The sequence below is a fragment of the Siphateles boraxobius genome, unplaced genomic scaffold (assembly GCF_051911475.1).
Source record: "Siphateles boraxobius isolate OS27281-9 unplaced genomic scaffold, OSU_SipBor_1 84, whole genome shotgun sequence".
In the NCBI taxonomy this organism is placed as follows: Eukaryota; Metazoa; Chordata; class Actinopteri; order Cypriniformes; family Leuciscidae; genus Siphateles; species Siphateles boraxobius.
Window position 1 is genome coordinate 2,836,015 of NW_027509213.1, and position 16,197 is coordinate 2,852,211.

General features: G+C 36.4%; 1 protein-coding gene across 1 annotated transcript in view; it reads right to left on the minus strand.

Moving 5' to 3' along the window:
• The window catches only part of iglon5 (IgLON family member 5), a 212,197-nt gene extending 197,992 nt beyond the window's left edge, over window positions 1-14,205 (minus strand). The window contains exon 1 of the mRNA XM_077221624.1: window positions 13,728-14,205. Within this exon, the coding sequence (XP_077077739.1) occupies window positions 13,728-13,785 (58 nt within the window). The 5' untranslated portion in view covers window positions 13,786-14,205. The remainder of the gene's footprint in view (window positions 1-13,727) is intronic.
• Window positions 14,206-16,197: the final 1,992 nt, after the last annotated feature.

Below are 16,197 nucleotides of genomic sequence, written 5' to 3' on the forward strand. Positions count from 1 at the left end.
ACAGTATATGCAAGTTGAGGATGTTGAAATATTTTTAACTAGAAAAACAAGAAAAAATGTATTTCAAAAGTAATTTTTTAACATATTGTGATGTGAAATTACTTTTCAAAAGAATTCAAGGCAATTATTACCACAACTTAAATAAATGCATGGATTGCAAGATAAAAAAATTCTAATTTATTGATTTAATGTAACATTTTAAGTGGAAAACATCAATTTGAGTTCTGTTCATTATAATGTTGATCCTTACATAAATTGTGTAATGTAACCTTACATTTCTGCATTAATTGGTTTTTCATTTTTAAAATTAAGTTATATTAGTAGTAACTTAATAAAATCGTCTTGAAAATTGGCCAGTGGATTTATAGTTCCCAGCATGCTTTGCATAAAACTAGACATTGCAAGTAAATGTTGAAAAGTGTTTTGTTTTGTTTTTTAGTAAAGGGAAATACCTGTTAGTGTTTAAAGCTGTAATGTTTGACATTTAAAAGAGTTTCTATGTTAAGCATATGTGGCAAGTCGAGCTGTGAACAACTAAACTCAGCTGTTCGCAAGTTGGACTCTTGACTTGTTTAGGACACATTCTGCTCTGTATTTATTTCTTCACACACACACACACACACACACACACACACACACACACACACACACACACACACACACACACACACACACACACACACACACACACGCGCACACACACACACACACACACACACACACACACACACACACACACACACACACACACACACACACAAAATAAATAAATACGTAATGCACACTGAACAAACCTACTGTGTTATACAGCAAAATCTCAAATGCCTTTCTACCCAGTGTGTGCTGCCATATCAGCCAGCCCTAATTGTGTGTAATGATTAGGCTTCCAGATCAATCCATCTTGCACTTGTTTATTGCTGGTCTTTGCCACTTTACAGCACCTCCTGCCCCCCCACTCGCCATCTGTCGGTTTTCTGAATCAGTTTTTGATTACAACGCTGCGCTCAGCTCCATCCATCGCGTGTCACGTTCACGTCCGATGCGTGTCGTGAACTCATTTCCATCTGCCCGTGTTGTTCATCCCTTTCATTCTCTTTCAGTAACTCTGCACCTTTCCATTTCTTCACAGACGCTGGAGGGGAGCAGCTGTTGAAATATTTATTGATCTGTGTTTCTTTTCTCTCTCTCTGCTTTATTTATTTTCCTCTGTCTCTTTTGCCCTCCTCCAAAGCAAAGCAACAAGGTTCAGTGCTGAGAGCTGTCAGAAGCGGAAGGAAGGAGTCAAATCCTCGATATCAATCCCTTATTTAGCATGTTCAACACTGGTTTCACAGAAGAGGGCGAAATTTGGATGGTGATGCAACGAGAATCTCTGACAGCTGTCTGTCAGTGGAGGGCCTTTCCCTGCAAAACAATCACTTTCTCAACCTGTTTGGTCTGCCCTTAAAACAAGAGGTGCACTTGACAAACTAAAAATAGATTAAGTCTTGTTTTCAAAGAATATATCATACTCTAGCATTTATTTATGCTTAAAACGATAACAAATTTTTTTTGAAATCATAGGTATGCACCATATATTGAGACCATCTCGGTTTTCTGTATATATACACGATTTGGTTTAATTTATCAGACGGCTGCTAGATATCCAATATAGGCCAATACCACAAAATTAAAAATGCATCAGTGGATATTCAATATTTAATTGTGGACACGTTTATTTGATGTCTCCGTGACCATCACAGTTAATATTTAACTCTTTAAGAGCACTATTTCACTAGATCCCTCATCTCAAAATGATTTGTTATCCATATTTCATTCTGAAATGTCTAAATTCTGTTGAGCATATTAAACATATCTTTGACATTGACCAAAACTACTGATTTGAGGCTTAGTGTGCTTTTTTTTATTTTAACACACAAAATAGTGTAGACTTAATCAACAACTAATCAGTGCATCCCTAAAAAATCACAAGAAATCAAAGTACAAGTCGCCAATCATATTTTCCAGTAAAAACAACCAAACATCCTTAAAACATTAACACTGTGCAATATATATCAAGACTTGATTTCAGAGTATGTCTTTATATAACCAAAATATTAAGGCCTTAAAGTTAATTCAAGATATGTTCTCTCAAAACCTAATTCAAAATTCTGCATTTGCATTTGATTTTGGGATATTTAGAAATTATTAACTGGAAAAGATGACAGAACACACTTATTGGTTTTTAATAAATCATGAACACACATGACGGAATAACTAGTGCTTTAAAATCACCAGGGATGCAACATTGTTAATCTGACGAAATTTGTGTTTTTCTTTAAATCTACTGATATCAGCCAGTACTAAAAAAATTAAATAAAAATACATCAATTGTATATTAATTTTTTATTTATGGACTTTTTCCATAAATATTACAATAATAATTTCACTCTTAAGAGGAGCACTGTTTCACTAGTAATCCGTCCTTCATTAAAGAGATTTTAATTTCAAAATGAATCGTTATGCATATTTCATAATTTACAATATAATGTTGTAATGCATGTCATTTAAGCATTACATCTATTTGACATTGTCAAAAACAGTTGATTAGAGACTTAGTGTTTTTTTATTTTTATATAGATTTACCGTAATCGACCATTAAAGGGTAAGTTCGGCGTTTTACAAGTAAAGCCCTGTTTTAAGATCGTTTCTGATTAAATCGAATGGTTAAAATTAGAATTTGGACACATGCTGCTGTCCCGAGAATTTTAGGTTTTTGTGTTAGCACCCCCCCCCTGATACAATGGTTTCATAGGTGCATTGGGACAATCATTCATATAAATGCATTAAACTTTAGTTTACAAAGACGTGAAACTCACCGAGTGGTCTGTGGTGTTCACTGATATGCTCACGCAAAAATCGCTGCAAAAGATGCTTTCCAACAGGTTTTACCGTAGTTTTAGGAAGAATGTCCGGTTGTGAGGCGTTTGGAAAAATAGGTCCACAGTTTTACAACGAATGGTAAAACACCTGTTGCAAAGCAGCGATTTTTTCACGTCTTTCTAAACTAAAGTTTAATGCGTTTATATGAATGATTGTTCCAGTGCCCCTATGAAACCATTGTATCAGGGGGGGGTGCTAACACAAAAACCTAAAATTCTCGGGACAGCAGCATGTGTCCAAATTTTAATCTTAACAGATCGATTTCATCAGAAACGATCTTAAAACAGGGCTTTACTTGTAAAACGCCGAACTTACCCTTTAATCAGTTGCAGCCAGTCAAAAATATAAAATGAACTGAATAAATTTCAAGCGGAATTTTAAAATCGGTGCATCTCTAAAAATCACAGCAGCTCCAATTTTTCATCAACACAGTAAAAACATTTTACTAAACAACATGCATTATATATAAAGACTTGTTTTCAGAGAATATATCTTCATACCAAAAACAAGAGGTGGAAAAAGCCCATAAAAGCCTTAATTGTGTTCACTCGCAATATTTGCATCAGATGACATGTGAGAACAGCAGCATAAAGCACAGAATCAGCAGTCAGAGGAAGTGTGCTTCAGTCTTCATACCCCGCTGCTCTGAAATCACCATCATTTCACTTTCATTACAGGTCTGCTATGGCATAATAACTCAACATTAAAAATTACCGCCATTAACTCGGAGCAATGAGGGAGTGTGGTCTGCAAATGTGCAAAGGAGTCTAATGACTGCATGCTTTTCCAGTAACACAGGACAAACTAACTCAAAGACACACACACATGCACCTATTACGAGATACGGCTGGCATTAGTGTCTAAACCGTCGCCATTGATTCACGGCCGAGCACCTTGTCTGCCATAATGAGGACATGGAGAGAGCAAGGACCCTGCACGTCCCATAGGACAAAGAGCCCACTCCAATCTGGGCTCAGTCTCCAACAGCGCTCTCAAACACACACACACACACGCAGTGCCGACTGCATCTCAAGGACCCGACCCTTATTAGATTCTCTCAGTATGCCAATAGCATTTTTCTCAGAGAGATTTATGTTTACAGAGTGGCAGGAATATGCACATATTTTCTTTACGTTTGAGCAGTTAGCTTTACTGCAGCAAGCACCAGAAACGTGCAAATTCACCCTGCAAAACGAGCAAAAGGCGTAACTGTGCTCACGTGTGGCATGCATCCACACACATATTCATGCCATGCATGACCGAGCGTGTGCAGAGAATATGTGCGAGCGAGTCTGTGCAAGACCCCACTTATTTCCGCCGCTACATCCACTCTGACGCCACTTGAATGATCCTCTCTTCTGCTGTGTTAAATAAAACATGGGGCTTTTTCATTATTATTAGAGTGAGGCCATTTCTTCTTGGACATATTCATGCACGGGTTGAGCTGGGGGTTGGAGAAGGGCAAGGGAGGAATGAGAGATGATAATTAAACATGCTCGCAGAACCCAGCGCCGCCGTCACATTTCTCTTAGGTTCACTGTAATGAAGACTTTAGGCCATCATCATTATTTACTGCAGTTCATCTGATCGCCTGCACAGGACCATATTCGTATCGTAGAAAGACTTACATGGTGGCTTAACCCTTCATCCTCAGCTCAAGCTCTGAAGCGGCGTGTGTGGTCACAGATCTGTCATATTTCATTTGTCAAATGCGGGTCATAGAGAACTCAAATGTCGTTCCACTGCAACGCTGCAAAAATGATTTTCTTTCTCCTATTGTGTTATTTCAAAGGCCCCTTATTTCGTTTTGGAGTCTCCTACAATAGATTTGCATGCATCCAACTAATTTCTCAAAATATAGTCCTACATTGCAGCATCAGCTCTTTTCTCACGGTCTGAAACGGTTTGATAAAGGATTCAGTCTTTCTAAACTCCCCCTTTCTGAGAGCCAGCTCTGCTCTGATTGGTCAGGCGGCCCAGTCTGTTGTGATTGGTCGAGCACTTACAGCATGCGTCGGAAACCATATGTCCCTTAGCATATCTGAGTTTCAGCTCTTTCTCAGCACTTGATACACAGTGACACGAACAGTAACGATAACGCCGGTTTTACCGTATCAGTCTTATCCTTTGGAAGAGCATCAAGTGAATTTGCAATAAACAGCGTCTTCTCGACATAAACAACACGAACCAAACTCTTCCAGTCTCAACAACTAGAGGTTTTTGAGGGCGGGTCAAAGCCGACACTGTTCATGAGCAGCCAATGAAGACCACAGGCAGGAATTATGCAAATTAGTTCCAGGCAGTACAGAATCGCTTTTTTCTTTTGAGAGACAATCTGCACTTTGAAACTGTGCAGACCTTTTACATTCAAAAGCAGCTATATTACACATTACACAAAAGGGAATATCCGAAAAAGCATAATTAAGTCTTGCTTTCAGGAAGAAATAAATCTGAATTAAGTGAGCTTTTGTTTAAAACAAAGAAAAAATATTGGCCAATAGCTTAAGAATCTTAAGTTTATTTTTCTGACCCCATTGGCAGATATTTTTCTTGTTATAGGCATAACTTGCTTAATTTGGATAAGATATATTAAGTATTGTCAAATAATCAAGTAAGTCTATCTTGATTTAAGAATGTTTAGATATTTGTTTGGAAAACAAGAGAAAAATTCTGAAGTAAGAAAAAACTAATTTCGAGCGAGGCACCAGAAGCAGCTCTTTAAAATGCTTAAAGTGTGCTTGTCTACAAAACCCATCTAAATATACGCCTCTCTTCTCCATCATTTGATGAATTACCGCTGTCATGATCACTAGAAAATGTACACAAACACCTTTTTTTTAATGAAATTCAATTGCACTAGGCAAAAAGTTCTCCACATGGTGTTTTGTGCAATTTAAATACTCAACGTGAGAAGCTATTCTGCTTTTGCTGGAATGCAGAAGTAGGTTTTGCCTGAATTTAATTGAAATTATTTTGTTTCTTTAGAGAAAATATACAGTTTTGCTTTATAATATTGTTTAACATCAAATAAGTAAAGTTAATTTTGCAAATAAAGTCATAAGAGCCACATTTGCAGAGAAAGGCTTAAAAGGCTTTAAATACTCACTACGCACCACTATTCCTGAATAAGAAGAGCTTAGCACTGAATTTATTTGCTCAGTTCATTGCAAATGTGTGTCTTTAGGGAAAATGTTTACATGATCAGTAGAAAATGCTGCAAATATCTTTTAAATAAGTGCAGAACATTAAAAGTTGAATTTAATGTAAAAAAGGTGCAATCTATAAGCATTTGCTTAACATATTTAAGTCCACAAGAAAATGTAAATAAAAAACACATGCTTTAAAAGACAATTGTTTGCCGCCTGCGTTTAAAGTCTTCGCCTGCGCATCTGCCCGCAATTGACTGGATCCACTAGGTGGCGCTCATAGTTGATCCTTTGCTTTGAAGAACTACTAAAAGAAGATGAAAATGGCAATAGAAACAACCAAAGATGAGACCAATGTGAAAACAATAAAAATAGATATGCAAGATCTTGAAATTTAAAGCAGTCCGAGTGAGCATATAAATAGCGCTATTTTTGTTAGTAAAACGCTTCATTTACATAAAAAGAGGGTGTGTTTGTGCTGAAAAGAATAATGACTCTGCGCAGCGCTACTCTGGCACATTTAACATCTGGTTGAGCTGGACTGCGGGCACTTTGTGAATAAAATGCACTGAAATAACATGCTAAATGGTTTAGTATCTGTGGGGAAAATGTTTACAAATCCTCTACGGCTTGATTGCCTTAGCGACGACACATTTCAAAAAGTCCAGATCGCCAAAAAAAGTGCCATCTGTCAGTGCTGTTTCCAACAGGTGTAATAAGCAACCTCAGGCTAGAAGCCTAACGCGATTGAATCAGCCCACCAGCAATGCCATTACGTCAACGGCTCCTTCCCACTAAACACACAGGCCAGGTCTGATGGACTTCAAGCCGGCAACAACAAAGACAACCCGATCCAGAAAAAACAGAGAGCCACAGAATATGAGCAGGGCCAAGTCTGGAGAGCTCCACATCGAAAAAGACAGGAGCCAGTTTTGAAAGACGCAGCATCTGTTTCGGCTGGCAGAGGATTGATTTCATTGCGCTTTCTCTGCCAGCCAGTCATCTCAGTCCTGGGAAAGAGGGAGACAAACCAACACAAACCATTCACATTGACCCACTTGTCCCACTATGTACTGCATAAACGTACACAATTGGTTATGATACTGAGCAACCGGTTCACCTGGTCCCAGCCAACACGTGATCTCCGGTTTTCTGCTGAAGTTAGAGTTCAACAGGTGATTTTGGAAAGCTTGAATAACTCCAGTGATTTAAGATTGCAAATGTGATTTAGTAATAATACCTTTAATGCAATTAAATGTTAGAATAAATGCACTAGAGAAGACTGTTAATGTTATTAGTAGAGACGCACATAAGTGTATTTAAAACGATGTGTGCTTCTCTCAATTATTTATGCTTAATCCTCAACGATTTGCAATATCCAAGCACAAATTTGAAAAAAACATTAAAAGGTTTTTGAAATTATTGTAATTAATATGAGAGAAGCTTCTTAAGGCTTCACCAGTTATCATAATGTAGAAAGATAAGGAAAAATAAACCTAGAGCTGCACGAGATTGTGATTTCGATTTAATCACCCAAGCAATCTTATTCCTAAATGACAAAAATCCAGCTGTCTTTTAAACCTTTGACAAGAACGATCACATCGAACATTCAGATCTGCGTTGGCCCTGCCGCTAAACTAGGGATTATACAGTTGTCATGTATATGAACCAGACTTTTCAACCATAAAGGATCATAATTTCTGTCTTACAATAATACAAATGATCACAGAACAACTGGGATAAAAGTTTATAGTGCGGATATAAACACTGATGTACAGTAGCGATCACAATTGTCAAGTTACTTTCAAAAGGTGATTTGCTCACTTTAAATCCCCCCTGTGGTAAAAATCCAGCTTTTAATGTTGTTTATATGTCTATGGTGTTTTAATATGCTTTAAGACAAATCATGTGTAAATTCATAGGTCGACAGCATTGCTGAGTATTTTCTCCTTAAAACTGCAGTGAACCAAAGACAGTCTCAAAAACACGCTTTGAGATCGCTGGTGTTTCTGACGTCACAAACTACCTTGTAACCAATCAGATCAACGTGTGATCGTCAACGAGTGGATCTCTGAGCTGAATGAGTGAGTGGAGGCGGGGCTCATTTGCATATTCATAGAACCACGTATACTTAATGAGGCAAGGGTGTCGAGTTACATTCAAGCTATTTTAAGACATGAAGACATTTTTTTTCAAGGAAAAAAACATTTAAATATGTCATTTTGGTGATCAAAGATGAGTTTTAAGGGATAAAATTATTGACACATGGGGATTACATCGTTACACCAGTAGGTGGCGACAAGTGACTGAAAAATGACATCCTTTCCGATCTTCTAGCAAACCTCAGGTTATTTGTTCAGTTGTCTATTCAGAATCATGGGAGAATCTCTATTTTAAAAAAAAAGAAAAGTGATTCTTAGTTTATCTAGAATCGTGTAGCTCAAGTAAGAGTTGACGTTTTCTAAATTTGTAATTCGTGATTCGAATTTTTGCACAAAACAATCATGATTATAAGTTAAACCATTATCATGCAGCTTTAGTTATTAGTATTCATCCCTGGTTTTGCTCCCTAAACTTAACATGCACAGATTATCACTTTTGTCTGCTGCAGATTTATTGCAATAAACACAAAGACAATGAGAAATGCTTCATAATAGGCACATTATAAGTCATGAACACTGGTTCAGTTAGTCCAGAGTCCAAATGAACTGTACCAACAAAGCAAAATGCGAGCTTTGACGTCAAACGGACTGGAGTCTGCAGCAAAACTTCTCTTGTGAAAGCGCCCTTAGATACCCTGCAGGGACTTATTGTGTTGCAGTGTGATTAGTATTCACTGTGAAAGCATAACGTTGAAGCAAAATATGTCCTGCAAGACAAACAGAATAAATGCAATCTCTCTCTCTCCATTAAAAGCAATTAGTCCTAAAAAGACAATTAGGAAAATACCGATTCATGACTGGTTTTGCGATAATAACTCTCATTTTTGATATTTTGTTAGATTTCTGTCTGGTCTAGGTCAGTCAAGGCCACATTCAGGAGCATAATTTTAATTTGATTACATAAAGGCCGCTAAGCAGCCTCAGTCGTTTCAAGGCATGCGTGTTGGGTCAAGGGAAAGCGGCGATGCATGTGGCACTGAAGTCTAGGTCACATGACCACCTCGAGGGTACAAAACCAGGGCAGGAAACCAGAAATCTTCCAGCCACTGGTGAGCAGCCCACAATCTTACCGTGGTATTGTCGAATAAGTCCTGGAAATGCAGAGGAAAGAATGAGCTAATGGATATAAACACGTTTTGAGAACAGGAACCCCTCTGCCTTTGATGTAGAGACTAATGAGGCTTTTGCATTCATGATTAATTTGCATAAAAGTACTGTAGTGGCACCAAGGTACAGTAAGGGTATCAGAATATGATGAAACTGTGATACCAGAGTATTTACTGTAAAAAAACGATTATTGTAATAGGCCTACATCTTACAAAATACAATGAGTCTTTCAACTTCAAAATTTCGCTTTTATTTGCAATGTGTTACTAACTATTTCTTTGTAATTAGTTGTGAAATTTACTAGCAATTTCTACCATATTTTTTTCAGTGCATAGTACTTTGAGTAAAAAACAAATTCACTGAATAAAAAAAATTGAATTGCTTCGATTTTTGTGGTAAATTTCACAAACATGGCAAGTAAAGCATTGAATTAAAGATGAAATTTTGAAGGAGAAAGACTGAAAGAGTATTTTCTTGTAAAACTTCACTACAGTATAGTCTCTCTCAACTACAAACTCTGATGTTGGCCTGACAAAGCCTTGTCTGAAAGTTTGAAATTACTTTGAAATGCTTGAAGTTTGAAGATTAAAATGTTTGAAAGTTAGAAAATAAAAATGTTATCAGCATCTTCTAGCCGACTGCTAACATGTTTTAGCAAATTGCTAGCATATTTTAACACATTGTTAAAATGTTTTAGCAAGTTGCTACCAATCCTTAGTGCGTTGTATATTGTTATTAGTAGAATTAGTAGGAGTATTATCTTTTAATAATAATAATTACTATTATCTTTCTTTTTTTTTACAGAAACACTGAATAACCAACAATACACAATCCCTAAGTTAAAATGTTTAGTTAAAATAACAAATATGCAATCATACATGGTTACTAAGTTTTAGTTCAAAATTACTAAAGTTCTATCATTAAATAGTGCTTGATTATCATAATATAATAATATAATGCTTGATTGACGGATGATAAGAGTTTACGTTCAGATATTTAAAAGCTGTGCCGTTTTATAAAGATAAGATGATTTGGTGGATTCATTTATATATATATTTTAGTATGACAGTGAGGTGAAAAAATGTACCAGCCAATGGCGATCCTATTGCCAAGGTGTCGTAGGTCACATGACAATACAACATGGTGGATGTAGTACATCCAGATTACATTCATACTAAACACATTCAGACTATATAGAACATACTTTTTTCAACGGTGGAAAAGGAAGTTTCAAACCAAATGTAGAATCATACATTAGGAGTGTGATTTCAGACACAGTCATAGAATAACAATAATAAGTTTAAATAGGATTTCAAATATGTTGGTTTTGTCAAGCCAACATAATTATTTGAAACTTCGGATAATAATTAGTCTTCTAATTGTATAAAAGTGCAGATCTTTTTTTAAACAGTCTAATTGTGTCACAAAGACAGGTGTGATATCTCAGGACACCTATTTTAGAGACATCTGTCAGGTAGTGGTGACATTTTATGTGTGATGTTTAAAAAAAAAGTGCTTCAGGATATTTTTTAAAGAGAAGTCATTTCATTATGGATGATCTAAAAATATTTTATACGGCTGGAGTTTAAAAAAATACATGTATTCATTTGGCAGACGCTTTTATCTTAAGCCATTTGGAGTTTAATCAAAGACGAGTGTATTTACCAGCAATACCAACTGACAAAGTTATGCAAGAAAATATTTATATATAGGATATTTTAGTTAATCAGATTCTGCACTTCAAACATGGATGACGGAAAAAGACAAAAAATACAAATCAATATTAGAAAGGCCAGCAACTGTGAGCGAGTGTAAATTATGTGGTCAGTACATATCAAATTATCATACGCCCGAATCAATTTCCCTTGTGCAGAACTGCTGAATTGTGAGAAAAAACCATAATGAGTTTCAGACAGATTTTCCCCTGAGCAAACATCATCAGCACTGTTGAGTCTGAGGGAGAACAAACTCTCGGGTGTCGAGTTTACCCCTCCCAACATCCGAAACACACGCTGACATGAAAATTAAAACATGCTCTTCTCTCAGTGTCGCTTGTCCTTCAACAAGTCCATCTTGTATGATTTGCAATCTTAAAAGAATAGCTCCTCCAAAAGGGAAAATTCCATCATTATCTACTCACCTTCATGCTGACACGTTTTTTTTCAAGGAACACAAAAGGTGAAATGGGTATGCAAAAAAGAGCGGCATTAAGACTAAATAACAGCAGAATGCTCATGTTTGCCTGGACTTTCATTGATCTGTGCATCAGCAGCACTGTCCTCTAATAATGCAAATCGATTCTGATTAACACACGATTTATGCAAACTTTAATAGGCGGCATGCATTAGTTGAAGTGCAAGGAGTGCAAGAGACAGGTTGCGTGCACATACCGGGAAATAAACTCCTCCCACAGGGCAAGAATGATCACATCTGTGTTCATCATGGTAAAGGGCTCAAAAAGTGGAATCAAACATCATTTCAAAGCAAGTATTCATCCATTCACAGCACACTAAAAGCTATTATTCCATCCCTGATGCCCCATGCATTCCCTGACAGATCAATAATACAACAATAGTCCTCCAAATCCATACGAATCACCCAGCTGTGTCTGGTTTTCTTCATCTTTCTGATATTAACCATTTCACCAAGTGCGACTGTCTCAGAACAATCACAAAGATGATAGCTAGGAGTAGATCTTCTTCACGCAATCATTTGTCAACAGTGTCAAAACTGCAGCAACATTCTATTAATGTGGGATTATCACCAGTTTCACATATCACCATTCACTAAAAATATATTGAAGCAATTTGCATCAACCATTTCAGAGAGAATATTATTCAACAAGTAATATTCAACAAGTAACTGCACTTAGATAATCACCGATATTCAGTGAAGTGCCATTTGCTGGTTCTCTAAAGAATAGCCACCAAAAACACTATAGCACCATTGTCTGTTCAACATTAATATAATAACAAGTAAGGCAACATCAGTAGAAATCACAACTATAACAATAAAATATTTATGATGAGTCACTAATTAATATTTAGTTATTATTATTTGCACATCAGACATATATCAGATACAAAAAGTTAAACAAAAAAAATCTATTATCGGTTTCTGCAAATCGGTTCTACCGATAAATGCCACCAGCTGGATCTCTAAAGAATAGCCACAAACAACACCATTACATCACTGTATATTCATCATTAAAATTATAAAACTATAAATATAGGCTACAACTAAAAATCCATATTAGTGTAATGCATCCTAATATAACAGGAATTAATATGGCAATAATAATAATAATATTTCAAAATCAGCAGAAATCACAACATCCATAATAAAATATTCATGTAAGCCATTAATTAATATTTGGTTATTATTAAAGTAAAAATAATTATCGGTTTCTGAATATCGGTTTTAATGATAAATGCCACCTGCTGGATCTCTAAAGAATAGCCACAAACAACACCATTACATCACTTTCTATTCAACATTAAAATGATAAAACTATAAATATACAATTAAAAATTATATTTAGTATTAATACAATATATGCTAATATAATGACAATTAAAATGACAATTTTAATAACAACAGCAAAAACCACAACAGCATTAACAGCAATAATAATAAAAAAATCACAAGTCTAATGGTTATAATTATTTTTATTATTTATTGAAATTATAATTATTATATGCATACTGGATATCAGTATCATAATCCGTATAACCATAATCGGTTTCTGAAAATCGGGTCTATTGATTAATGCCACCTGCTGGGTCTCTAAAGAATAACACTCTACAATAGCATCAAACAACGGTGCACATATAATATCATTAAATAAATATAGATATATAATAAATAGCCTACCAAACAAAATTTTGAAAATATATGCATATATATATGGAATTATATATGGAAAATATTAGGCATCTAAAAACGATTCATTAATATGAAAGGGTATGATACAAAGTAGCCTAATTGATCAATAATTGTGTAAAACAGCTGTTTTGCATATTGGTTATTATCGGACACTTACACAAAAAAAAGCATTGATCTTGGTCATGAAAAAAAAAAAACATTGGTGCCACAAGCCCACAATATCTGTAAAGGCATCCGCTGACTTGTTACACACAGACATAGAAATGAGGAAAGCTGTATTGATGTTTTCCCTCCCAAAGTGTTATTATGCAGAACTCGTGTGTTGTGGAGCGCACTTGTCTCTATGATTTGATCACACACACACACACACACACACACATGATTCATTGGCAGGTAGACCCCCGGAGCCGCATTAGTATTCCACTCCAGGTCCCAGCAAAGAATGAAGCAAGGAACGAGTGAGGACCATTTTCTCCAGAAGAATGCTTTAAGAATTGCAACTTACCTTTCCACAGCAACGCCAAGAGCAAAGCGAGCGCGTGTCGCAACATTGCGCAGCTCATGTTTTGAGTTGATGGTTTCTTATTTCTCAGCGTCAGTTCTTGCAGCAACAGTCCGTTTTTATCTTCTATGAACGGGAACACGCATAAACCGCAGTTGTCCGTCACTGTGTCCTATTTGACGAAACGTCCGCAGTCCACAAATCTTCTAAGTGTGTCAGGAGTGCAACAAGACGGGTCGATTCACCCAGGTGACCCTTTGCAAGGAGACCAAACACAATCTGTTGTCGTTTGGAGTGCCAGAGGATGTATTAATAAATCCTTGCGCTAAAAAAAAATTATAATTATAATAACTGCCGCCTCAGATTTTTATATTCAAAGCAAGAGCATGCACAGAAAACGAGAACACGACAGTTCGGATGGTTTAGTGGGATGTTGTGTGCTCTAACGCTCTGTTCAGTGAATCAGGATCACTGTGCATCGCTTCAGAGCGGACCACGAAAGAAGCTTCTGATTGACAGCTCAAGGAGAAGCTCCTCCAACAATGAGCGAGCGGCAAGGAAGGGGGCGGGGAACCAAAGAGGAGACTTGGCCAATCGTGAGCACAGAGGGGCGGAGCCTACTAGAGAGCTATGATAATATAAGGTGATTTATAGCACGCTCAGTGCACTGCAGTACTGGAGGAAAGGTGTTTGCGTGCACATGCACATTAGTGGTTTATGTTCTCTACTGGGAGAGGTGATTTGCGTGGGGAAACTTAGCAGAGGATTGTTTAGAAATAACACACTTGATTTACTGGGTCATTCCTACTGTGCAGCTACATTTTTGTGTGACCATTTGACTTAAATAAAATTTTAGACTCAAAATTTTTGAAGATGCAAAATATGTCAGTTACAAATACATTTCACTACTTTGGTTTGATTGGATATACATATATGCACATACATAAATGTGTGTGTGTGTGTGTGTGTGTGTGTGTGTGTGTGTGTGTGTGTGTGTGTGTGTGTGTGTGTGTGTGTGTGTGTGTGTGTGTGTGTGCGTGTGTGCGTGCGTGCGTGTGTGTGTGTGCGTGTGTATTATATATATATATATAAGTCTCATCAAGCCTGCATTTATTTGATCAAAAATACAGAATAAAAAACAGTAATATTTTTTAAAAAATGGGTTTCTATTTTAATAGCCTATACTTTATAACATAATCTATTCCTGGAATCAAAGCTGAATTTTCAGCATCATTACTCCAGTCGTCAGTGTCACATGATCCTTCACAAATCATTCTAATGTGCTGATTTACGTATTATCAATGTTGGAAACATTTGTACTGCATGATATTTTTTGGAACTTTTTTTAGGATTCATTGATGAATGAATGTATTTAATGCTTCAAATAAAATATATTTCTTAGAAATATTGTCTTTATAAGACAATAAGAAAATTTCTTTATAAGAAAATCCATTATAAGTTTAGGCTTAAGTAATTAATATCACTGTTAGTCTTATGTAAAAAAAAAAATGTAGAGGGAAAACACCACAACAACATTAGTAAGTTTATTTGAATAATTCTGTTTGGTTGCATCAGTTGGTTTGTCTGTTAACTTGTCAGTCGCTGAGCAATGATTGACTATTTATGTATATATGCAGTTCGAAAAGCATGACAGCATTGACCCAGCTGAAGTGCTGCTGAACTGATTTTATGTTGTATAACATTAGATGGCCACGATGAGGTCTTTGGTTGTGGTTCTGACTGCCTCGCGCTGTTGATGGTAATTTAGCAGGAATATTCACACGTATACGCTCACAAGGTCAGTGACTCTGATATTGTGCTCTAACAGGGTGCTGACTGTCATCTGTAGATTGATAGCTGTCCTGACTCAAGTGAAGGGACGTCGCAACAGCATTTGAATATCAATATGGTGAACTCTCTATGATACTGAGCTAGAGTTGAGTCTTTAAAGGGATAGTTCACTCAAAAGTGAAAAATGCCATTATTGACTCATGCAACTATGATTTTTAGGCCACAAATATTGCGGGGAAACGGTCCTGCATATACAATACTCAACTCTTTTCTTGAGATATGTTTGTGTGGGCCTTTTGATCACATGTTTTAATATACAATTTGACCTCTAATTTAACTGCTTATGAGTGTGAGCTTTACTGCGCGTGAAAAATGCTCTGCCAGTACACACACATTTGGCATCTGTCAGTGAAATCAGATTGAAACAGGTGCAGAGGTCTTATGAATCTTGCCACGGCTTTGAATAATTTATGTCCTGATATGATGCATTTATCACATATTAATGGTTCATAGTTTCATTTAATATGCATGCTGGTGTTAAATGACAGCGTTTCATAGTTTGCATTTCATTTCTAGTGATTAGCATTGATTAGAATCTTCTGTTTTGTTGTGCATTCAAACGACTTTGCGCTTTGTGTTTGTGTTTGATGGTCAGAGAGAGGAAGATTTCACCAGAGCAGAT